This window comes from Euprymna scolopes, chromosome 9 (genome assembly GCF_053919585.1).
Source record: "Euprymna scolopes isolate OS-2025 chromosome 9, ASM5391958v1, whole genome shotgun sequence".
NCBI lineage: Eukaryota > Metazoa > Mollusca > Cephalopoda > Sepiida > Sepiolidae > Euprymna > Euprymna scolopes.
This window is the reverse complement of record NC_136490.1, coordinates 83,833,032-83,859,697: the sequence shown is the minus strand read 5'-3', so window position 1 is coordinate 83,859,697 and position 26,666 is coordinate 83,833,032. Positions and strand designations below refer to the sequence as shown.

The window sequence follows — 26,666 nt, the reverse complement described above, 5'->3', positions numbered from 1 at the left end:
TCAGGATTAGTGGAAAAAAATTTAATGAACAAATCAGGCACAATGTTTGTTATAACTTTGTGTAAGGAAATCCTTGCCAATAACAGAAATGAAAGGAAAGGTTTTGTTATTTAAATGTTTCTCCCCATTTGAAAATATTAAATTAACTTCACTTATGAACACATGTTTACTTCTTTAAAATGAAAATAAACATTAATTTTTCTAATCCAGAAATCAATAAGTCAATCAATAAGTCTAAAATGTGATAAAAACCACATGAAAATTGATTTGTTTGCGAATGTATACTGCTTATCAGTAAGATACAAGAAAAAATGAATATATACATTGTTTATAAATTTTATTCCAGCATTAGTAAAACATTGAACATAAAATTGTTAGTTTTTTTTTTAAATATAACTCTGATATATTTACATGTTTTAACCCCATGAATCAGCAGTGTTCTTTTCAAGAAAACGTTTCTGATAAGAAAATATCCATATAAACTTGCTTAAATTTATAACATTTAATGAGATATTTCAATAGATCTATAGTTGTAATACTTTTTATATTGTGGCTGTCTTTTCAGGCACTTTTATTACTGGAAATCAGTAATTGTACTGAAATTGGGGGAAAAATCAAAGTCGTCCTGTTACTAATTGTGATGTCATTTTCTTCTTCTTTCCTCAATCTCTCTCATTCACTTGCCACTTTTTTATCTACATGATTCTTCCTTACATATACAGATGAAATATGTTCAGTGACAAAATGATAACAAACAAGTTTTATTACAAAAAACATATGAAAATGTTAATAAAATTTACAGACATATTTGGTAGAAATAAACTTTTGTCTTTATCTGATTTAGTCATGAATGTTGAACAATAGAAAAAAAGTCATCATAGGCAAAATCATGGCAGTAGCAAGAAAGGTATTATGTTATATTCAAGTGTGTTTTCTTATTGAATGTTGATAAAACATGACTGAAACTTGGTAGACACATCAAGCATAGATTGAGGTTTCTTTGTATGAATGCTGAATGAAGATTCTGTGGGTGTCAAAGTTTAGAAGATTTAATCCTGCAATAAAATATAGGTTTCATTAAAGATATGAAAAGCAAAGATTTGAAGACACATAAATCCTTACCAGAAATCAAATCTCCATCCTCTAAAAGCAAGTATAAAGTATCTGTCTTTTTCTTGCATTGATCAATCAACATACGGGCCACACACGGATGTTCTTGCACCAACATAAGCAAAACATTTTCCAGAAGTGTTTTACAGTGTTCATATATTAAAGCTTGATTATGATCAAAACCTGAAAAAACAACGGTTATTTATTTTATTTATTTTTTTAGTTGAGAAAGGAAAAATGCTAAAATTCAGAGAAAAAGGGAAATGATGCAAAAACTTGTCAAAAAAATGGTAAGAAAAATAATTTTTTTAAGCTAATTTCAATCTGGTTTGGTTTGTCAGTTGTACAATATATAAACATTCGAGTCATATAATTTGAACTATTGTCAATGATTAATTTATATGAAGGACCCTAGTAACTGAGAGACTTTAATTGTGGGTTCATATCTTATATATATATATATATATATATATAAATATGTCATCAACATACTGTACAGTTTCACTGTATCACAGTTCATCAGTGCAGTTAGACTGTAAACAACCTCAAGCCAGGATTGAAATTCGACTGCCTAGGCTACAGTCAGTGATGCTCACCGTTAGGCTATTTGGCTGCTGCTAAGATGGATATGCGAAATTACAATGTTTAAACATTGTCCAAATGCCTAAGCTTTATATATATAAGATTTAGATATAGTACAAGAGTTGTTAAAATTCAAAGACTCACATTTTTTATATAACTTTCGTTTATTTCATTGTGGATTTCTTCATTACAGCTGTTTCTTTAGGACAATCCTATGATTTTATGTTTCCATAGAAATTTTCCGATCTGTCAACTCTTCAGAAGCAATTTCCTTCCGGTTAACAAAAAAATGTTTTGTACATGATAAACCTATATATATTATATTCAACATTAGCTCATATGTTTGTATAACAAATCAAAACAATAGATGAGGACAAAAATATAAACTTATTAAATATAAACTATGACAGGTTTTGTCTGTGATAATGAATGCTTTTTAGTCGGATTTTTAAAATCTTACTTTAAAAGTGTGCATAGTCCATTTCAGAAATATCATTTCTCTCCAGTGTAGATTTTGTTTTATATTTCGTCTAAGTAAAATGTTAAGTTATTCACAGTTAAAAAGCAGACGTTTACACAAAAGAAAAGCACAGAGAAGTTATATGAGCAGACAATCGCCTTTGATGTGCGTGTGAAAGAGACGATAGTTTTATTTACTCAATAGCAACACCTATTCATTCATGGAAGTAAGGGATTATTATTATTGTTGTTGTTGTTGCTGTTTAAACATCAGTCTCGTTTGGTTGAAATATTAATTACTTGATTAACTTGAGGAATGTTTAAATTAGGAAATCATGTATTTGTTGTTTTTAAAAGAAATGATGATTTTTTTCAATATTTGATTTATTTATAAACTAAATAAATCTTTTCGATTATTTCGATTATTCAAACTACTGTTTTCATCTTAGAAATTATTCTCACAACATTTCAGCTAATGTAGCGTCCGACCTTCGTCAGGTGTGTCTTACCAAACTCGGAAATCTTTCTGTTTAAACTTAGAAATTTGTATGGAATTTTGAATAGAACTCTTTATTTAATCCACAGAGGTAGCTTAGTTTCATTAGGTAGTCGATAAGTTACACAGTAATAATCAGTTCAAAGTGACATTCTTCAGTGTAGATGGTACTAAAAATACAATTACAAATTACGTAAGACATGGCTGATGAAATGAGAGAAAGCTATTTTCTTGATTAAATAAAAGGCTCTATTCAAAATTCTGTATACATTCCTGAGTTTGGCAGAGAGATTTCAGAGTTCAAATAGGCATATCTGAAAAAGGTCAAAGGTTACATCAGCTGTAACATTGAAAAATAACATCCAAGATGTGAACAGTAGTTCGAATAATCCAAATTATAAATCCTCATCTCAAAAATTGTTAAATATAAAAACTACTATACAATGATAATATTACAATACTGTACGCTGATAATATTATAATACTTTCTCCTAACAAATACTTAGCACAAAGTGAGACTAACCTACACTCCTTCATCCCCTCTAACTACTTTAACACGTCTGGATTTCCCTCACTCTGCCAAAAGGACTCTGACAGACATATGCACGAACTTGGAGTCTACATTTGTAATATCCTCCCCTTGACTAGAGAAACAAACCTAGAATCGGATGATCAAGCCTTCATGTGCTTTAGACTAAACATACAACATAACATTAGCTACTTTTATTTTCTCTACTGCACCATAATAAACAAAGTCTCTGACAACATAGACACAGCACTCTCCTTCGACACTAGCGCACAAATACATGTATTTTAATGTCCACCACAAAAACTGGCTTGGATTCTCTACTTACACAGACGCAGCAGGCAACACAACACATAGCTTCTCTATATCTCACTCCCTATCACAAATGGTTACGTTTCCAACCCGTTTCCCTGACCAGCAAGAACAACACGCATTACTTCTAGATCTGTTTCTGACCACAATTCCTGATGATTGTATAACAAATGCCAACAGCCCACTTGGGAACGCTGATCATGCAGTAATAATGGTCGAAATCGCCCTAAACTCTAGAGCCCAAAATGAAGAGCCATTGCTCAAAACAACGAGATATTATAAAAAGGCTGACTGGGAAGCCATCAGGGATCTTATCAGAGATGTCCCTTGGGGAAAATTTTTTCTCTTCATGCTGAACAGTGCGCAAATGAGACCACTAAATGGTTCAAAACGGCAATTAAAGCACATGTTCCCATGCAGAAATTTTATAGCAAGCCACACTCTCCTCAATGGTTCACTTCTACTTGTGCAACTGCCATTGCTCAAAGGCAGCATGCATATTGCAGATTTATCCGACATAAGTCCAGTTCAAACAAACAGAAGTATATAGAAGCTAGAAGTAACGCTAAGAAAGAAATAGCGACAGCTAGGAGAGAATTTACTGAAATCACTAAAAAACACATCAAAGCACAAAAATTAGGAACTTGTGACTTCTGGAGAATCTATAACAGTGTAGTAAATAATGGGCAATCAACAATTCCCCCACTAACCAACAATCATGAGGTTGTTTGCTCAGTAACCGAAAAGGCTAACATGCTTGCCAGTCAGTTTGCCTCTAACTCCACACTGGACTGTTCCAACCACCCCCTCCCTGATTTTCCTTTGTGGACAGACACCATGCTAGACGATCTGAAAATCACCCCATCTCAGGTGCATGCTATCATAAAAAACCTTGACACTTCACAAGCATGTGGACCCGATCTCATCCCGGTTGTGCTATTAAAAAAGTGCTCAGCCGAAGTAGCTCCAGTTCTCTCCAAACTCTACAACAAATGCCTTAATGAATCTTGCTTTCCGGACTGTTGGAAAACTGTTTCTGTGGTACCAGTATTCAAGAATTCTGGCAAAAGAAGTGACTCAGTAAATTATTGCCCCATTAGCCTCCTCCCACTTTTCGCCAAAATATTTGAGACCATAATTAACCAAGCTCTAGTCCATTACTATTCGCCAAATAGCCCAAGACGTCAAGATTAGTACAGGGTTAGTGGAAACTATCATTCATGACCATTTGCATATGCATAAGGTGTCTGCCAGATGGATTCCCAGGTTGCTCACACCATTTCAGAAGTGAGAACGCATCGAGTGCTCGAGGATGAATTTGGAGATGTGCCAAGAAGATGAGTCAAAGTTTTTCAAAAGACTGATTACACAGGATGAAACCTGGGTCCATCACTATGATCCAGAGACCAAAGCCCAGTCAATGCAGTGGGAGCACTTGGACTCACCACCTCCAAAGAAGGCAAGGGTGCAGCCCTCCGCTAGCAAAGTCATGCTCACAGTCTTCTGGGATCAGGACGGAGTAGTGATGACAGATTTCCTGGCAAAGGGTACCACAATTACAGGAGCCTATTATGCTTCACTTTTGAGAAAATTAAGAGAAGCTATCAAAATCAAGAGGCAGGGCAAGATCAGCAAAGGTACCGTGCTCCTGCAGGACAATGCTCCGGTCCACAACTCGAATGTCGCCAGATCAGAAGCACAGGCGTGTGGTTATGAAATCCTTCCCCAAACTCCCTACTCTCCTGATCTTTCACCTCTTCCCAGTCATGAAGTTGTTTTTGAAAGGAAAGTGTTTCCCAGATGATGCAACCTTGATTTCTGAAGTCACATCATCGTTGGACAACCAACCTGGGGTGTTCTACAAAAACGGTCTCCAGAGCTGCATCAAACGATGGGAGAAATGCATAACTCTGGGTGGTTCCTATGTAGAGAAAGACTAATAACTTTCATTGCTCTACTGCTATGGGAAGTGGGTCAGGGGCATTACTTATTGCACACCGCTCGTATAATACTATACCATTATGATATTATAATACTATATGATGATAATATTATAATACTATACGATGATAATATTATAATACTATATGATTATAATATTATAATACTATATGATTATAATATTATAATACTATACCATTATAATATTATAATACTATACCATTATAATATTATAATACTATATCATGATGATATTATAATGCTATACCATGATGATATTATAATACTATACGATGATGATAGTAAAATACTATACCATTATAATATTATAATACTATACGATGATGATATTATAATACTATACACTTATAATATCATAATACTATATCATGATAATATTATAATACTATATGATGATATTAAAATACTATACCATTATAATATTATAATACTATACGATGATAATATTATAATACTATACGATGATAATATTATAATACTATATGATTATAATATTATAATACTATACCATTATAATATTATAATACTATACCATGATAATATTATAATACTATACCATTGTAATATTATAATACTATACGATGATGATATTATAATACTATACCATTATAATATTATAATACTATATCATGATGATATTATAATACTATACGATGATGATATAATACTATACCATTATAATATTATAATACTATATGATGATAATATTATAATACTATACGGTGATAATATTATAATACTATACCATGACAATATTATAATACTATATTATGACAATATTATAATACTATATCATGATGATATTAAAATACTATACCATTATAATATTATAATACTATACGATGATAATATTATAATACTATACCATGACAATATTATAATACTATATCATGACAATATTATAATACTATATCATGATGATATTAAAATACTATACCATTATAATATTATAATACTATACGATGATAATATTATAATACTATACCATGACAATATTATAATACTATATCATGATGATATTATTATACTATACTATGATGATATTGAAATACTATACCATTATAATATTATAATACTATACGATTATAATATTATAATACTATAGCATGATAATATTATAATACTATACCATTATAATATTATAATACTATACGATGATAATATTATAATACTATACAATGATAATATAATAATACTATACAATGATAATATTATAATACTATACAATGATAATATTATAATACTATACCATGATGATATTATAATACTATACCATGATGATATTATAATACTAATAGATAAGTTTAGAAATTATGACTTACCAAGAAAAGTGATGTGCAAGATAAGAGGAAGATAACGATTCCAATCTATATCTAAACCATCAAGGACAAGTTCAGAGAGGAAAACGACAGCCAAGTTGCTTCTAGAAAGAAAAAGAATTTATTTAAAAGTCATTCACTTTTTACGTTTATTTTTATGCTTTGTTGTCATGGATTTACACTGTCCGTTTTATTACTTGAAAAATGAGAAATCAGTAGAGTTAACACGATAATCAATGAATAACCGAAGTTTTTGTTTCTATCCATTTCAACATATTTTTCTAGTTCAACTATGTTTTCATCCAAGTTTGTTTTTTCAAATTTATTTAAAATTAAATAGAATTGTTATGAAAACATGTTCAACATGATCATGTTACACACATGCTCACATGAATTTGAACACGTTTGATTGATTAGATTTATGTAAGTAGGAAACATAGAGAGTTATTTTTATTGCTTTTTCACCCCAAACAAAACACAATACCACTTAGATGTAAGAGGTTACTATTTGGGACAAACTTTGTAGGGAGTTGAGCAAAACATGTCTTTTCACATTACACTTGAATTTCTGCATGTCAGTACAGTCAGGGAAACAGAGAGGAAATTCCAAAGTCTAGTAGAGAGAAGAAACTATTTGAGTAGAAGATTTTTTGAACATTTAGGGATCTCTGCAGTGTGGGGGTGGGATTCTGCTGCTTGTCAGGTTAGTCATGGGTATTTATGTCGAGACGGCGTACAAGTGCTTTCAGTTTGTCAGAGCACTTGCCACTAAAATACTTGTAAAATAGGTACAGATATGCAACATTTCATTGATGGGACAGAGGTTGGAGTTTGGTTGACAGTACGGGACCTATTAGGTTTGGGACTCTTTTTAGAACCCTGTCTAGGAATGATGGACTAGGAGCAAATGTACCAGCCGAAATGCGGATACAATACTCCATGTAAGGACGAATGGTGGCTTTGTAGAGGTACAGGATACTCTTGGGCGTAAGTAATTTTCTAGCAGAGTAAAGTGAGCTCACTTTATGTGCAGCATCCTTGGTAATTCCCTCGATATATTTGTTCCAATTCATGTTCCCTGTGAATGTTAAACCGAGGAGTTTGAACAAAGAGCTTTCAGGTAATGTATTATTAGCCATGGCTATCAGTGGTTAAGAAAGTTTCTTGTAATTATTAAAGAAAAGAAGCTTAGTCTTGGCAACATTGAATATAATCATCCATTTTTGTTTCCATTTCACTACAGACTGGAAGTCTTCTAAGATTCCAGCTATTTCCTTAGATATGTGTTCATTCATTCCCCCCCCCCGGGTCTGTTATAGACCATGGTGTCATCAGCAAATATACCCATCTCAAAGATAATTTTATTAGGGAGGTCATTTATGAATATGGGGAGTAATAAAAGTTCAAGGATCAATCCCTGAGACACACCTGTATTTATATCATGTTGACTATCGAGGACAACCTGAATTTTTCTCTTATTTAAGAAAGATTTGATTATGTTAAGTATTAAGTATATAATACCATACAATTTAATTTTCACAAGCAGACTGTCAACGGTTATAGATATATCTAGGGTTATGTTCCTAGATTTCTCTGCTAATCCAGTATATTACAGTTAGGGTATCTGCAATAGTACAGGCTTGCCTAAATCCAATGAAGTTGGTCAGAAAGAAGTTATGTATCTATGAAGTGGTGGATTAATTAAGGACTCAAAAATTTTGGTGAAGAAAGGGAAGAGGCTAATAAGGTGATAATTTAATGGATCAGTTTTTGCGTTAGAATTCTTGTAACCAGAGAAGCAATTTTCCAGTAATATTTGCTAAGGCATTTATTGAAGAGTTTGGAGAGAACTGAGGCAACCTCAGTGGAGCATTTTTTTTTTATAGCTTTGATGAGATCAGGTCCTTTGAGATCTTTAGGTTTTTTATGATATCACGAACTTGGGAAGGGGTAATTTTCAGATAATCATCTGGTTTCTGTCCGCAAAGGAAAATCTGGGAGAAAGTAGTTTGTTGAGTCCAAAGTGAAGCTGGAGCAAACTATCGAGCAAATAGGTTAGCATTCTTGGTTGCCGTGCAAACAACTTCAAGGTTGTTGAATAGTGGGATAATTGTTGGCTGTCCATTATTTACTACACTGTTATAAATTTTCTGGAAATCACGAGTTCCTAATTTCTGCAACTCAATATATTTACTGGTGGTTACGGTATGTCTTCTCTTAGCTGTAACTATTTCGCTCATACAATTTCTAGCATCTATATACTTTTGTCTATTTGTAATAAGCTTATGTCAGATAAATCTGTAGCATGCTGCCTTTGAATAATGGCAGCTATGCAAGTAGAAGTGAACCATTGAAGAGAGTAGAGTTTGCTATATCACTTCCACGTGAGAATAAGCGCTTTGATTGCTGCTTGGAACCATTTAGTAGCCTCATTTGCACACTGTTCAGCAGGAAGAGAAAAGATATTTCCTCATGGATGTAATTTCATTTAATCCCTAATGGCTTTCCAGTCAGCCTTCTTATAGTACCTTGTTGTTTTGAGCAATGCCTCTTCAACTTGTGGTCGAGAGTTTAGAGCGATGTCTATCATTACTACAATATGATCAGTGTGGTCAGAAACATGTCTGGAAGTGAGGCTTGCTGATCCTGTTGATGTCGAAGATAGGTCGAGAAAATTAGTGTTTGTGTCAAGGATATATATAGCAAAGTTATGTGTGATGCTACCAGTTGCATCTGTACAACTAGTTACACATATACAAAGAACAAATTTAAATCATAGAATTTAGAAAAAGCATGATAGTAAAGAATATGCCTGAAAAATGCCAGAGACCACATAGGTTGAAAACTGGTAAAAACAGACATCAATATTGATGAGGATAATAGTCCAAAGAAAAACAAGGTAAATAATTACATTCCCACATTATAAAGGATGAGGGATATAAAAATGAAAACAATATTCAAATCATTACAGACTATTCAATAAGAGTTCAGTATCTTTATGGATCTTATTTGTTATCTTGCTGGTCTTTGTGCAGAGTGGACCATGTTGTTGTCTTGTGACATCATTCATTAAATCAGGGGTGGAGATAACTGTACACAATAGACAATGTCACAAATAATCACATTATTTATCAAATCAAACTAGAGAGAGAGAGGGGGGGGTAAAAGATCCTTTATAACACTTTATCTATATAAAACTGAATTTTGGTATGTTGTTTATCACCATGCACAGTGAATGACACCACAAAAGGATGATATCATCCATTTACAGAGTGAGAGAAGATGAGAACCTTTTATTTTGTGATGATGTAATGCAGTAGTGTAGGGGGAGGAAAAAAGGAGAAAGATAGAGAGAGGGATAGAAAAAGAAAGGGAAAAAGAATGGATAAAAATAAATAATTACCATGAAAAAATATGACTCAAAAATGAATGATGTCATAAAAGATTGTAGCTACCAATATATGTCCAAAGAAACTAGATTAGTCTTAAATCTAACAAAGAGAGGGCCTGTTATTGTCATAGGCAAAAGGTATATGAGTATTTTTACTTTCGTCAAACGTTCATATTTTACACAGTTGTTCTTTTTCTATGAATAAAAAAAACTACTAAATTAATTTTAAAATTGCTCATGTGACAAAATTTGTTATTTTACAATGATTCACCGAATACTTTTGAAGAACAAAGCAGATAAGGAAATCAATTGTATTTCAAACATCAAAAATCAAAAAAAATCTAAATCTATAATTATGCCCCCCACCCTATACACATGCAAAAAAAGAAGAATTTCCAACAATAAAAATAGCAAGAACGAAAAAAACAAATTGAAATCTTGGTGCTTCTACAGAATTGGGACAAGATTTTCAGAAATTCATAAAACTGAATGTCACATGAAAACAATGGTATTTACATATTCCTCATATTTTTAAGATGATTATATCCAAAAATTACGAAAATTGGTGAAGTAGAAAATTTTTTATTAAAAATAAGAAAAAAGAATTTGATGAAAATGATTCTAAAACACAGGAGAGTTCAACAGGGAGGTAATTTTCCATTCACATTAAACAAAGATAGCAGCAATTTTTCACCTGCTAGCACGATTAAAGTTGTTTTTAATAATTCAGTAATATTCAGGTAATTCCGACTGCATAATTTGGAAGCTACCATTGTAACTTATTAGAATTGACAAAAATATCAGTTGAAACCATTGTTTTTTATCTGAAAACTCCATTTATTGACTACAAAATCTCGTCCCAATAGTGTAGAAGCACTGAAAAATCTTACCTGTGAAATCCAGATGTTGGAGTAAATTTATCAGGTAGAAAATCAGACATTGGCGCAAAATAACCACCATAAGCAGGCATTGGTAATGGGTAAGGCATTGGTGATTCTAAAGAATGTTGGTTAGGTGGTCGCAGACTGTTTATATCATCCTCTACAAAAAGAAAAGAAATATAATTTCATTTATAAAACTCACTATGCCAAAACTATATTCAAACTGTATCTTCTCTAAGATGAAAGCTCACAAGGCGATATTATGCTGCTCAACTGATTGTGTTTTGTCTGGGCTGTTTATTTCATGGGTTTTTGTAAGTTAAAAAATGTTGTTAAGGGGTCAAAATTGAAAAAAATCAGAACTTTTTAAGCATGAGTCGATTAAAAATGTTCCTTTAAACATGCGCAAATCGTTATATATTTTGAACATTCATCTTGGTTTATTTTTAATACTACACATCTGAGTGATAATAATTTTTAAATACTACAGATCCAAATGATGATTATTTTTAAATACAACAGATCCAAGTTATGATTATTTTTAAATACTACAGATCCAAATGATGATTATTTTTAAATACTACAGATCCAAATGATGATTATTTTTAATACTACAGATCCAAATGATGATTATTTTTAATACTACAGATCCAAATGATGATTATTTTTAAATACTACAGATCCAAATGATGATTATTTTTAAATACTACAGATCCAAATGATGATTATTTATAAATACTACAGATCCAAATGATGATTATTTTTAAATACTACAGATCCAAATGATGATTATTTTTAATACTACAGATCCAAATGATGATTATTTTTAATACTACAGATCCAAGTTATGATTATTTTTAAATACTACAGATCCAAATGATGATTATTTATAAATACTACAGATCCAAATGATGATTATTTTTAATACTACAGATCCAAATGATGATTATTTTTAAATACTACAGATCCAAATGATGATTATTTATAAATACTACAGATCCAAATGATGATTATTTATAAATACTACAGATCCAAATGATGATTATTTTTAAATACTACAGATCCAAATGATGATTATTTTTAAATACTACAGATCCAAATGATGATTATTTTTAAATACTACAGATCCAAATGATGATTATTTTTAATACTACAGATCCAAATGATGATTATTTTTAAATACTACAGATCCAAATGATGATTATTTTTAAATACTACAGATCCAAATGATGATTATTTTTAATACTACAGATCCAAATGATGATTATTTTTAAATACTACAGATCCAAATGATGATTATTTTTAAATACTACAGATCCAAATGATGATTATTTTTAAATACTACAGATCCAAATGATGATTATTTATAAATACTACAGATCCAAATGATGATTATTTTTAAATACTACAGATCCAAATGATGATTATTTATAAATACTACAGATCCAAATGATGATTATTTATAAATACTACAGATCCAAATGATGATTATTTTTAAATACTACAGATCCAAATGATGATTATTTTTTATACTACAGATCCAAATGATGATTATTTTTAATACTACAGATCCAAATGATGATTATTTTTAATACTACAGATCCAAATGATGATTATTTTTAAATACTACCAAATCAAATGATGATTATTTTTAAATACTACAGATCCAAATGATGATTATTTTTAAATACTACAGATCCAAGTTATGATTATTTTTATTACTACAGATCCAAATGATGATTATTTTTAAATACCACAGATCAAAGTGATAATTATTTTTAAATACTACAGATCAAAGTGATGATTAATTTAAAATACTACATATCCAAGTGATGATTATTTTAAAATACTACATATCCAAGTGATGATTATTTTTAAATACTACAGATCCAAATGATGATTATTTTTAAATACTACAGATCCAAGTTATGATTATTTTTGTTACTACAGATCCAAATGATGATTATTTTTAAATACCACAGATCAAAGTGATAATTATTTTTAAATACTACAGATCTAAGTGATGATTATTTTAAAATACTACATATCCAAGTGATGATTATTTTAAAATACTACATATCCAAGTGATGATTATTTTTAAATACTACAGATCCAAATGATGATTATTTTTAAATACTACAGATCCAAGTTATGATTATTTTTATTACTACAGATCCAAATGATGATTATTTTTAAATACCACAGATCAAAGTGATAATTATTTTTAAATACTACAGATCCAAGTGATGATTATTTTAAAATACTACATATCCAAGTGATGATTATTTTAAAATACTACATATCCAAGTGATGATTATTTTAAAATACTACATATCTGAGTCATAATTATTTTTAAATACTACAGATCCAAGTGATGATTATTTTTAAATACTGCAGATCCAAATGATGATTATTTTTAAATACTACAGATCCAAGTGATGATTATTTTTAAATACTACAGATCCAAGTGATGATTATTTTTAAATACCACAGATCAAAGTGATAATTATTTTTAAATACTACATATCCAAGTGATGATTATTTTAAAATACTACATATCCAAGTGATGATTATTTTAAAATACTACATATCCAAGTGATGATTATTTTAAAATACTACATATCTGAGTCATAATTATTTTTAAATACTAGAGATCTGAGTGATGATTATTTTTTAAATACTACAGATCCGAGTGATGATTATTTTTAAATACTACGGATTCAAGGGATAATTATTTTTAAATACTAGAGATCCAAGTGATAATTATTCATAAATACTACATATCCGAGTCATGATTATTTTTAATACTGGAATCCATATTAAATAGAGAAATAGTCAACCATATCAGCAAATAACCTTCTTAGTGACACGCAATATGGTTTCCGTTCTGTAAAATCTACAGCAGATGTGCTAACGGTTATATCCCTTGAGGGACTCCAGCATTAATACAGCAGACCTCTGATTTTTGTCCATCAACCACTACTCTTATGAGCCTATTCGAGAGAAATGATTTAATGATAGAGAAAACATTTCCAGTTATACCGTAGCTGGAAATCTTGTGAAGTAGGCCTTTATGCCTTGTCGAAGGCCTTTGATATGTCAAGAGCAATTGTCCTAAAAAGGAAGCCTTTGTCAAGAGATTCACTAATCCTATGAGATATAACCAGATTAGTGAATCTCTTGACAAAGGCTTCCTTTTTTTTCTACCGCTCCAGAAGATATCTCACTACTGATGTAATTCTCTATTTATATAAAAGCCAAGTACGTCCAAGGATGGAATACTGCTGCCATATCTGGGCAGGAGCTGCTAAAACAGCCTATCCTGCCTTGACAGAGTACAAAATAGACTTTGTGGTTTAGTGGGGGATGCCCTTTTCTCTTTCTTGCAACCTCTCTCCAACAGAAGAAATGTTGCAAGCCTATCTTTGTTTTATCGTTATTTCCATGGCAGGTGCTCGTCTGAACTCCAATCTCTGGTTCCCCCTCGCCAATCTTTTACAAAAAATACTCGTCTAGCTAATTCCACTGTCAAAAACTTTCCCCACTCTTTATCTATGCCTAAATCAAAACGTAGATTCCATGAACAAAGCTTCTTTCTTAGAACTGCACGCCTGTGGAACTCTGTTCCGTCTGCCTGCTTCCCACCTGACAACAACCTGGATGTCTTCAAGTCCAACGTAAACAAATTCCTTATGAACCGCCCCCTTAAGTAGACACTTTATTAAATCTCCACACTAACGTACTGTACTTACAATAACCCTTATCCCTGAGTGGCTTCCGGGCCTTGATAAGTGGTGACCACCTTGTAAAAAAAAAATACTATATATTCTAGTTATGATTATTTTTAAATACTACAGATCCAAGTGATGATTATTTTTAAATACTACATATGCAAGTTATGATTATTTTTAAATACTACATATGCAAGTTATGATTATTTTTAAATACTACAGATCCAAGTGATGATTATTTTTAAATATTACATATCCAAGTGGTTATTATATTCAGAAATACTACATACCCAAGTGATTATTACTCATAAATACATATTGAGTGATGATTATTTTTAAATACTACACATCCAAGTGATGATTTTTTTAAAATGCTACAAATCCAAGTGATGACTATTTTTAAATACTATAGATCCAAGTGAGGATTATTTTTAAATACTACATATTCGAGTGATGATTATTCATAAATACATACTTGAGTGGTGATTATTTTTAAATACTACAGATCTAAGTTATGATTATTTTTAAATACGACATATTCGCATGATGATTATACATAAATACTATATATCCGAGTGATTATTATTTATAAATATTACATATCGGAGTCATGACTATTTTCAATACGACACATCCAAGTGATGATTATTCATAAATAATATATTTTCAAGTGATTATTATTTATAAATATTACATATCGGAGTCATGACTATTTTCAATACGACACATCCAAGTGATGATTATTCATAAATAATATATTTTCAAGTGATTATTATTTATAAATATTACATATCAGAGTCATGACTATTTTTAAATACGACACATCCAAGTGATGATTATTCATAAATACTATACATCTAAGTGATGATTATTCATAAATAATATATTTTCAAGTGATTATTATTTATAAATATTACATATCAGAGTCATGACTATTTTTAAATACGACACATCCAAGTGATGATTATTCATAAATAATATATTTTCAAGTGATTATTTTTTATAAATATTACATATCAGAGTCATGACTATTTTCAATACGACACATCTAAGTGATGATTATTCATAAATAAAATATTTTCAAGTGATTATTTTTTATAAATATTACATATCAGAGTCATGACTATTTTTAAATACGACACATCCAAGTGATGATTATTCATAAATACTATACATCTAAGTGATGATTATTCATAAATAATATATTTTCAAGTGATTATTATTTATAAATATTACATATCAGAGTCATGACTATTTTTAAATACGACACATCCAAGTGATGATTATTCATAAATAATATATTTTCAAGTGATTATTATTTATAAATATTACATATCGGAGTCATGACTATTTTTAAATACAACACATCCAAGTGATGATTATTCATAAATACTATACATCTAAGTGATGATTATTCATAAATAATATATTTTCAAGTGATTATTATTTATAAATATTACATATCGGAGTCATGACTATTTTTAAATACAACACATCCAAGTGATGATTATTCATAAATACTATACATCTAAGTGATGATTATTCATAAATAATATATTTTCAAGTGATTATTATTTATAAATATTACATATCGGAGTCATGACTATTTTTAAATACAACACATCCAAGTGATGATTATTCATAAATACTATACATCTAAGTGATGATTATTCATAAATAATATATTTTCAAGTGATTATTATTTATAAATATTACATATCGGAGTCATGACTATTTTTAAATACGACACATCCAAGTGATGATTATTCATAAATACTATACATCTAAGTGATGATTATTCATAAATAATATATTTTCAAGTGATTATTATTTATAAATATTACATATCAGAGTCATGACTATTTTTAAATACGACACATCCAAGTGATGATTATTCATAAATACTATACATCTAAGTGATGATTATTCATAAATAATATATTTTCAAGTGATTATTATTTATAAATATTACATATCGGAGTCATGACTATTTTTAAATACGACACATCCAAGTGATGATTATTCATAAATACTATACATCTAAGTGATGATTATTCATAAATAATATATTTTCAAGTGATTATTATTCATAAATATTACATATCAGAGTCATGACTATTTTTAAATACGACACATCCAAGTGATGATTATTCATAAATACATACTTGAGCAATGATTTTTTTTAAATACTACATATATGAGTAATGATTATTTTTAAATACTACATATGCAAGTGATGATTTTTTTTAAATACTACATATGCAAGTGATGATTCTTTTTAAATACTACATATGCAAGTGATGATTCTTTTTAAATACTACATATGCAAGTGATGATTCTTTTTAAATACTACATATGCAAGTGATGATTCTTTTTAAATACTACATATGCAAGTGATGATTCTTTTTAAATACTACATATGCAAGTGATGATTATTTTTAAATACTACATATGCAAGTGATGATTCTTTTTAAATACTACATATGCAAGTGATGATTCTTTTTAAATACTACATATGCAAGTGATGATTCTTTTTAAATACTACATATGCAAGTGATGATTCTTTTTAAATACTACATATGCAAGTGATGATTCTTTTTAAATACTACATATGCAAGTGATGATGGTCCAGTGGTAATGTTACAGGCTTCACTGCTTTAGTTTTGTTTTTGGTGTCCATTTTGATTCTAGCTGATGGCACCAAGTCATGTTTTTTTAACTTCTAAAATTACAACTATACATTGTGTACAATATTATATGAAAATTGATAGAGAATTGACTTCATAATCATATACATGAAATCTGGATAAATTAAAATATCATTTTTAGGTGTACTTTACGACTGGGTAATGGCAAGCACCCATAGAGCTGAATCGATTTGTTTATATATATTTTAGAATCACTACTATACATTGGGTCTCAACTCAAAAGAATTCATATGGCTGAAATAGGAATTGCTTCTTGAAAAATAATATTCAATCACAAAACCAATTCATTTCCTCATGGGAAAAAAAGAAAACAGAATTTCAACATCATTTGTTCTCAACTCAAAAATATTTGTGTGACTTAAATAGGAATTAATTCTTGCAAAAATGTCATTCGATCAAAAACACTTTATTTTCACAATTTTGTTTGTACAAACATCTACATATATTTTTTTTGATTCCGGAATTGGTCAAAGCAGTTTACGATTTGAAAGCTATACATTTTAGAGGGGAAGGGATTCAACTATTTTTCCAGGAGCTAAAATATTTTAATAAAGATATCAAAATATAAAAATATTAAAAAATATTTTATTCATGTAAAATCGAGTAAAAACATTAATAAATACAATGAAAGTAACAACACAGCATATTCATTCATTGTAATCATTTACAAAACTCACAATGTCTGATAGCATTCAAGGCACAATGTTTTTTACGTTTTTAGTTTTGAAATCACAACTCTATATTGGGTACATTATCACATGAAATAATCAATAAAAAAATTGACTCTTTTATAATATATACAAAATCTGGATAAATTAAAATATCATGTTTAAGCATATTTTATGACTGGGCAATGCCAGGTGCCACTCACTAGCTAGTGTTGAATGCATAAAATGTCTTGAAACAAAACAAAACACGTCCCAGATATACTGTAACAGAATGCAGATGTGAAATGATGTCACCTGTAAAGAAAAAGACTATAAAATATAGAAAGAGCATGTTAGAGGAGATGATCATATTAGAGATTTGATCGACGTTCGAGAGCATGATATGAGTGATGTCATGGCCATAACAAGAAGTCATGCCTGGCGGGAAAATGAGGAAATAAATATCATTGTTACAATAGGAAAAACAAGTTGAAGTTTTTTTCGATTCTTTTTCTACTTTACGACTGAGGCTACAATGTGTTGGGTAATGTTACAATACTAGAAACACATTTTATTCAACTTGCTAATGGACACATTTGAAATACCATCACTATCATCTGCAGACATATGCAAAGGAGAATAAAGAAAATTCTCACAAAATTTTGCCAAAGTGGAGTTGCATTCAAATTAGATACATAAAAATTTAGCTCAAGCACTGGTAGAATTAAGTACTTAAAAATGGCGGTGTTAAGCCGAGTAGTCTAAAAAGGTTTGCAATATCCTTGGACCAATCAACAAAGAGATCAGGTTGTATCCCTCAGTTACTTACCTCTGCCATTAAGTAGAAGGGCAGTGAGGAAAGAGATAGCTATGACACTACAGATATCATCATATGTCTGGGGGAACCAAAAGAATTCATTGTGCACCCAGCTTCCTTATTTTTAAATGACATAAATAAATGTTTAATACTTCAGTCATGTAACTAATTCATGATAGTTCATCAGAATATATGAGAGCATGTAAAGGTGTTATTAAATCACTCAGATTATTACTTCCCTTTGTTAACTCTTCTATGTCGTATGTACACAAAGGCTTTAATCTTTTCTGCAACATATGTATGTGCTATTACACTGGTCAACAACAAATCTGTTGTCTGCGGTTTTTCAATTGTAAAAATATGTAAAGAACATTCAAAAAGTACAAAAATTCTTGCTCAGTGTAATTCCTCTATTTGATTCTTCTTGTTTCTAATTCTCCTTATCTCTATATATTAATAAAGTAGCTGCAGAAATTCCCCTCTGGACGAAAGTATTGTAGGTTTGCAACAAGAGATGCCACATACAAATTCAAATATTTAGTCCTACCACTGCTACCAGTTGTCACCGGGATGAATTCTACATGTTCCACAGATTCTGTGATTACACTGACTGTAACTGGCTAATACATACATAGACCTAACATAATCTTTCCAATTTCCAATCATAAATAATAAAGGCTCCCTCGCCAAAGCCCACCCATTCTGATTGGCTGAGCTCTGAAAATTCTCATATTTTGGAATGCAGTTCTTCACAAATGGTTACTAAAATTAAAATATGGCATCACTAAGAGACATATCATTTCACCCAATGTCAAGTTCATTTAATGCATAGGTCATTACAGTCGTGTGGTGTGTTTGCGTGCATACGATATAATTAACTTTAGTAGTGGCTTTGTAGCTGTTGGACTGCTGTTCCCTATTATTCTACGGCGTCCATAGTGTGTGTAAAAAGGTTACTCTCCCCTTCCTCTCTCTCTCACTGCACATATTTCCCTTCACTAATGATTCTTATAGTTTGTGCATGCATGTGTGTGTGTGTGTGTGTGTGTGTTCAGTTGAGCATACATCTGACAATGTGATAACATTTCCTCCTTTCTTTTTCTTCTTCTTTCTCTTTCTTCTTCTTAACCTGCTATTTTTATCATCATCGGATTTCTGTTTTGTTTTTTGATTTTTTTCTTTCTTACATAATTTTATTGTGTTGGGTTTTTTAAAATATATTTTTATTAATATAGTAAATTACATTTTTTGGCTGCTACTGTTAGTCTATTTTTTAGATTATACATAATATCCCTGACTACAACCTACGCCCTGCCTAATCTGTAATGTATGTACACACAGACACACACAAACATATGTCGATACTCATGTACTCATGAGAAGAAGTTTTCTAACTAATCTGTACTTTCACCTAACATTTTAAGAAACAAATCATGCCATAAGAACTAGATTTAATCTGAAAATCCTATCTAAAAAAAATATCATGGTCAGTCTTCTGCATAAGTCCCCATAACATATGTAAGTACAGAATAGTTAACAAAACCTCCTTACCAAATAATAACATTATTTTTTCAGCACGATTCATCGCAATACTATTGAATGTGATCTTAAATAAAGCTACGGTAAAATTACAGCATTAAATGTTTTATATTTGTTTGAATAAAATTTACACCAAAATTAATTGACCGATCATTATCAATTTTGTCTTATCTTATTCCTTCATTTTAAAATAAACACTTATTGTTTATTTTTATAGCCCCAGGCAATGCCAGGTAGCCCTGCCAGTTTTATCATAAGATGTCAACTGTAACAATTTCCTTTCAATTCATAGAGTGCACATGTTAGTCATTCCTATAATAAAACATTTTATTCAACCATTTGAACCCCATTTTTTGCATACATGGGTTTTGAAATAGAATCGATTATCCGGACATTTTCAAAAATCAGAAAGTACAAACCATTTGTTGATTCTCAAATCAATCTGAAAATGCATCTCATATATTTAAAAAATTAATATTAATGAAGGAATACTTTTTTATACCATTATGTTCTTTATTGCTGCTGACTGAAGATGAACTGGAAATACTTCGCAATGATGTTGTGGATTCTGTTCTGAGTGAACTGAAAAAAGAAATACATAATAATATAAATTATTGAATAACCAAGTGTTTTTAAACATGATAAGATCCATAAACAACATTAAAAACACAAATAGTTAACATTTGAGAACCTTAGAGATTAATACTGTTCAAGTAAGTTTAATAGATGATTGAAATGTTTATTCCAACATATAAAATCAACTTTTGTTTCTGTTAATATGATTTTCAATCAAAACAATTCAATTATCATTTAGATAGGAGTAATCAATGACAAAAATTAAAAATTAAAACCAAGGTCATTCTAGATTTTTATGGGAGTTAGGGTAAGTAAAATTTTTAAAACTTCTCAGTATTAACCACTGCTATAAAAAAACAAAAACAAAAAAAAAAACACAGAATTATTTTGCTGAACACCCTTTTGGTAAATATCCACACTGACAAATGTAATCAGAGTTTTTCTTTCTGTCTGTTTCGATTTACTCAAAACCGCACACACCTCATCTTCTCATGTATCGTTCTCTTCTTCCTCTTCTACTTCTTGCTCTTTTTCTTCTTTTTTCTTCTCAGTCGTCAGAAGCGTCGTCTTTGTCTTGACTACGTTTTTCCTTCTCCCTTCTTGCTCACAGTGACCCGTTTTTATGCTAAGCTGAACTCTCGTGTGTGCGAGAGAACACGAGATTTTGCGTGATTACTTGGCAATATTAACCGGCCGCCGCCATCTTGCCATTTTACTTTGGACGTGCCCACTTTGCAGAGTGCACACCTCGAGCGTTTGTCAGGTAAGCCCGTCTGTTCGCAATTTATTACACACTCCCCCCTGATCTCATTATCACAGAAAGAGCAGGAAGGCGGTGGCCTTTTCCTTCGAGTGCTTCTTCGGAGAGGGGGATTCGGGGCTTCATCATCGTCTGCGCTGTCTTCCGTGACACGAAGGTCGGCGAACCTAAAGCTGAGCATTGCAGTATCACTGTCCGGGTCTTCATCATCAGCAGGAGGGTCAGTACTTTGAAGACTACCACTCTCAGTGTCGCTGTGCGTTGAAGCCGTCATGAACCAGAATGATGGGTCGCTGGTCACGGATTCAATTTCACTATCTTCGTCAAGCGGCAGCTACGTTTGGAATACTGATCTTAAGTCTTTAATATGACGAGGTACTCCATCAACTCGCACTGCCTGCGGGCTGATCACTTCAGTGACATGACCGGTTCCGTAGCGAGTCGTGCACTGGCCTCGGGGTTTTTTAACCCAGACGACATCTCCCTCTTTTATGTTCTTTTGTGGTGGCTCCGGTTCGGGTAGTGAGCTGCTCTCCAAACCTCTCACCCTGACACGGTATGTATGTAGCGCGTTGGCTGGCGCGGTGGAGGGTGAAACATCGTCCTTAGGGGTGACGTTGTACCAATAGACTGCTTCAGGTACTGTACACCCCTTCCGCGCTGCGATTGTCTTAACAGTTCTGTGATTGCGCTCAATAATCCCGTTTCCACTGGGAACATGGGCACACCGAAAACGCAGATGGACACCCCAGCCATCTGCAAACTGTTTAAACGGCTCACTAACAAAAGCGGGGCCATTGTCGGTGAGTATCTCAGAAGGAGGGCCACGCTCGAGGAACACATCTTCCAACTCATGGATAATGGCAGCCGCGTCCTGCCGGCGAAGGGGCCGCCACAATGAAAACCTAGATGGTCCACAGTCGATAAGCGTCAAAAAATGCCTCCCGTTGTAGTGCGTTATGTCCATCGCAATCCTATCCCAATTACGCTTCACACTGAGTATTCCCTTCTTCCACCGGACAGGTGCTGGGTCGATCGATCGGCAGGTGTTGCAGCTTCCCACAACAGATTTCACAGCCCTCCGAGACACAGAGGGGTCAACCAATCTGGCGAAGTAAAGCGTTCGGTTTACACCGGGGTGCCGGCTTTGGCAATGGACATCATTAATATGCTCCGGGCTGAGTCTATGTCCCACTGCAGCGCAATTTACAGGTGCTGACTCGTTCACTTCTTTTGGCAGGTCTAGCCAACGGCGTGGCACTCTGGTCAGACGATCTGCCTGATTCAAACAGGACTGCACCAGTGTCACATCTATGACCAAGTCGTATTCCTTAGTGGTTAGGGTAGCAAGCCGCCTCCGGATCAACATTTCGGCCGACGCCTTCGTTGTCAGACGTGCTTTTCCGTTCAAGGCATTGGTCATCCACTGATGCACACACGTGGAATCCGTGATGATGTGAAGGATTCTAGCTTGCCACTGAAGCGCTAGATTGACTCCTTTCAGTGTAGCATCGAGTTCAGCTAGGTTTATATGCTTGGCGTCATTCTCCGGCCGAAGCCAGCAGGCATCTTCTATTATCCTTCCGTCGACCGCCAGAGCAACGCCAAGGGCAAGTGAGCTGGCGTCTACCCAAACTGTAAATTCACTCCCATCAACGCACCAGCTCCCCCGTACAGGGTCATCATTGGTCATTCTGGCCACAACTTCCACCAGCATGCTTCGCAGGGCAGGATCATGCACCTCATCGTCCCATCCAGTTGACATAGAAGTTGCCCGTCGCTTTATGGCCGCTACAGCCACTCGGAGCCACCCACACACAGGGAAGTGACCCACCAATTTTCCGCAAATGGAAAACGTGCTCCGACGTGTGATGGTAGATGGGATTTCCGGGATTTCACCACTCCTTCCCCATTGAAGGCCATCTGCACTTCCGCTCACATGCAGTCCGAGCACTTTCGCCCCGTCCTGTAGCCGCTCCGGCTCCTTGCACGACAATCCGAAGTGCTCGAAGTGTTCTTTGACCGCCTGGGCAGACAGGAGGCTCTCATTGACAAAAATGTCGTCTATATACGACGATGTCGCATGTTGCACCGCTTCATCTTGACGCCGGATCGCTTGCATGATTGCTGTCATGATGTTAGGGGCTACATTCATGCCGAATCCTAGCCTGGTCAAGCAATAGCGAGTTCCTTTGATCACCACCGTCTGGAACGGCCACAGCGATTTCTCAACACGTATTTGCAAGTACGCTCTTCGCAAGTCCAGTATGGCTGCTTCCGCAACCTGCCGCCGCCACTCCCGTAGTTTATGAGCACAGACATCAGCCCTTGCAGTGTGTGGGTCAACGTATTCATTAAGTTCCCGGTAATCAAGAACAGGTCGAACTTTCTGCTTGTTCTCTTGTCTGACAGCCATCAGGGGAATTAGCCCCTGCGGGGGCCCGAGCTCATCCTCTGGGTATGGAACTAACCAGCCATTATCCAGCCACACTTGAAGTTCTGCCTCGTACTGTCCCCTAAGCCACGCAGGAGGGGGATACTCTGTAAGTCAATTCCGCAATGACACTGGTGGCTGGTCGCCTGCCCATTTCCAGGACGCTGTCCAAGTGTTTGTGCCCTTATTGTATTCTGCATGGAAGTCGGGCTCATCGAGAGTGATTGCTGCACACATTTGTTTGTTTGGTCGAGAGAAGCTCACATCACCGGCGCCGTTCACAGTAATTCCGCCTAGCTGTGTGATAGCGTCCATTCCAAGGAGAAGGTTATATCCGAGCAGCTTCCCATCGACCACTAACACCGTCACAGCAACCGGAGAGCCATTGCCAATGCTGATATGAACAACGCTGACCCCACAACACACCAATGAGCCTTGGCCAACAGTAAGTACAGGGATCCTTCGTTTCTTCCATGTGGCGCAATATTCCTTTCAAAGAAGGGTTTGGGTACAGCCGGTGTCAACCAGCGCTGAACGTTCACATCCATCAACTTGAACTGTTACTGCAGGCAGCGCTTTGTTCAATGCCGCGTTGGGGAGGGTGCTAGCGCTGCGGCGTCCTCCCCTTGCCTGTTTCCCGGACAATTCCGCACTATGTGGCCTGGCTTATTGCATTGGTGACACTGTATTACTTGTCATGCTCCATAATTAGGGGTGCGCCTTGTACCGCTTTTGCAGTCTCTGGAAAAGTGGTTGGGGCCACCACAGGTATAGCATCGTAGACCCTTCGTTGGCGAGTCCAGAATGTCAACAGCTGCGGAGACTAGTTCTCGATCGTCTTTCAAGATGTTTCGTGCTCTCGCCAATAACTCCTCCAATCCAATCTCAGTGAGTCTTGACGATGCTCGCAGCAGTCGACTTGCCTCATCCGGAAGTCCCGACAAAAAGGCGCATGCCAATATGCGATCACTTGCACCGCCGAAGGGAGTGGCAAGCTTTTTCAAGTCGGCCATGTAGACATCCACTGTCTCCCCCGGCCCAAGTCGACGTTCGGAAAACTGCCTCCAGGCGACAAAAGGGTCTGTACCAAATGCCCCGTATAGCGCTTGTGTAATCTGCTCCATGGTCGGATCCTCCCCTAGCTGCTGGTACACGGCATAAGCCCCTTTAGTGAGTCTCAATGGGATAACCATAGCTGGGTCTTTAATCTTGCACAACCGGCAAACGCGCTCAGCCTTTTCCAGCCATTCTACCACCGAGGGACCAGTGGGGAAGCCATCGAATTCCGGAATTAATCTGATGTCAAATTTCTCCATACCACAGCCGAGATAGCTTGTAATCAGAGTTTTTTTCTGTCTGTTTCGATTTACTCAAAACCGCACACACCTCATCTTCTCATGTATCGTTCTCTTCTTCCTCTTCTACTTCTTGCTCTTTTTCTTCTTTTTTCTTCTCAGTCGTCAGAAGCGTCGTCTTTGTCTTGACTACGTTTTTCCTTCTCCCTTCTTGCTCACAGTGACCCGTTTTTATGCTAAGCTGAACTCTCATGTGTGCGAGAGAACACGAGATTTTGCGTGATTACTTGGCAATATTAACCGGCTGCCGCCATCTTGCCATTTTTCTTTGGACGTGCCCGCTTTGCAGAGTGCACACCTCGAGCGTTTGTCAGATAAGCCCGTCTGTTCGCAATTTATTTATTTATTACTATTTTGTAGGCGATTATACGTAAAAACTCTGCAATCAGGGAAAAGAAGAAAAAAAAGGCAATTATTTTAGAAATCAGTTTTACATATGAATTTAATGTAATCATCCTCTTTCAGATCATTCTAGTGTTTTAGATCAGGTGACAAATTGTCTTTTTTATTGTTTTCGTACATAAATTCTGTGCACTTTACAGGAAGGTCAGGATCTATTTTTTGTGGTTTTCGAGGTTTTTTATTGGGGGGGGAAATACTTGACATGCAAACTTAGGTTTAGTAAAAGTGTTAAGAGTTTTTGGGGTGGTTCCACTCAAATGTATAGCTAGTGGTAGGATTGGAAAATTTCCTTTTCTTTTAGGTGGGAGAGGGGCTTAGCATTCAGACTTAGTGAAGGGTGTTAATTTGCAATAAGTGATCGTTTTTAGACAGGAAGTTATTAATCGATAAAATAGAAGCCTTCTACCTTTCCTATCTATTATAGTTTTAAATTACTCGTCCCCCTGCCCCTTTGGCTTTATCCCTTAGTGGTAATGAAATGACATATCCCCCTTGGCCGGAAGATGCCCTTCCGCCATTACAAAACTGTACGAAAATCACAGCACATGTATTCTTTGTTAGTTAATAAAACCTATATCAACGGTGTACCAGTCATTTTCCCTTCTTAGATATTCTTTTCAGTTCATTACAATTTTATTAACTAACAAAACAAAACAAAA

The 26,666-nt window shown here is 33.8% G+C and overlaps 1 protein-coding gene and 1 long non-coding RNA gene across 3 annotated transcripts in view; one reads left to right on the top strand and one right to left on the bottom strand.

The window, feature by feature from the left end:
- The window catches only part of LOC145284737 (protein furry-like), an 881,988-nt gene that overhangs the window by 355,066 nt on the left and 500,256 nt on the right, over positions 1-26,666 (bottom strand). For both annotated transcript variants that reach the window (XM_080133679.1, XM_080133680.1), the window contains exons 34-37: positions 20,983-21,062; positions 11,048-11,198; positions 6,770-6,870; positions 1,123-1,293 (exon numbers count right to left, since the gene is read on the bottom strand). In XM_080133679.1, coding sequence (XP_079989805.1) covers positions 1,123-1,293; positions 6,770-6,870; positions 11,048-11,198; positions 20,983-21,062 — 503 coding nt within the window. The remainder of the gene's footprint in view (positions 1-1,122; positions 1,294-6,769; positions 6,871-11,047; positions 11,199-20,982; positions 21,063-26,666) is intronic.
- The window catches only part of LOC145284739 (uncharacterized), a 91,952-nt gene that overhangs the window by 2,635 nt on the left and 62,651 nt on the right, over positions 1-26,666 (top strand). The gene's annotated exons all lie outside the window — the stretch shown is intronic.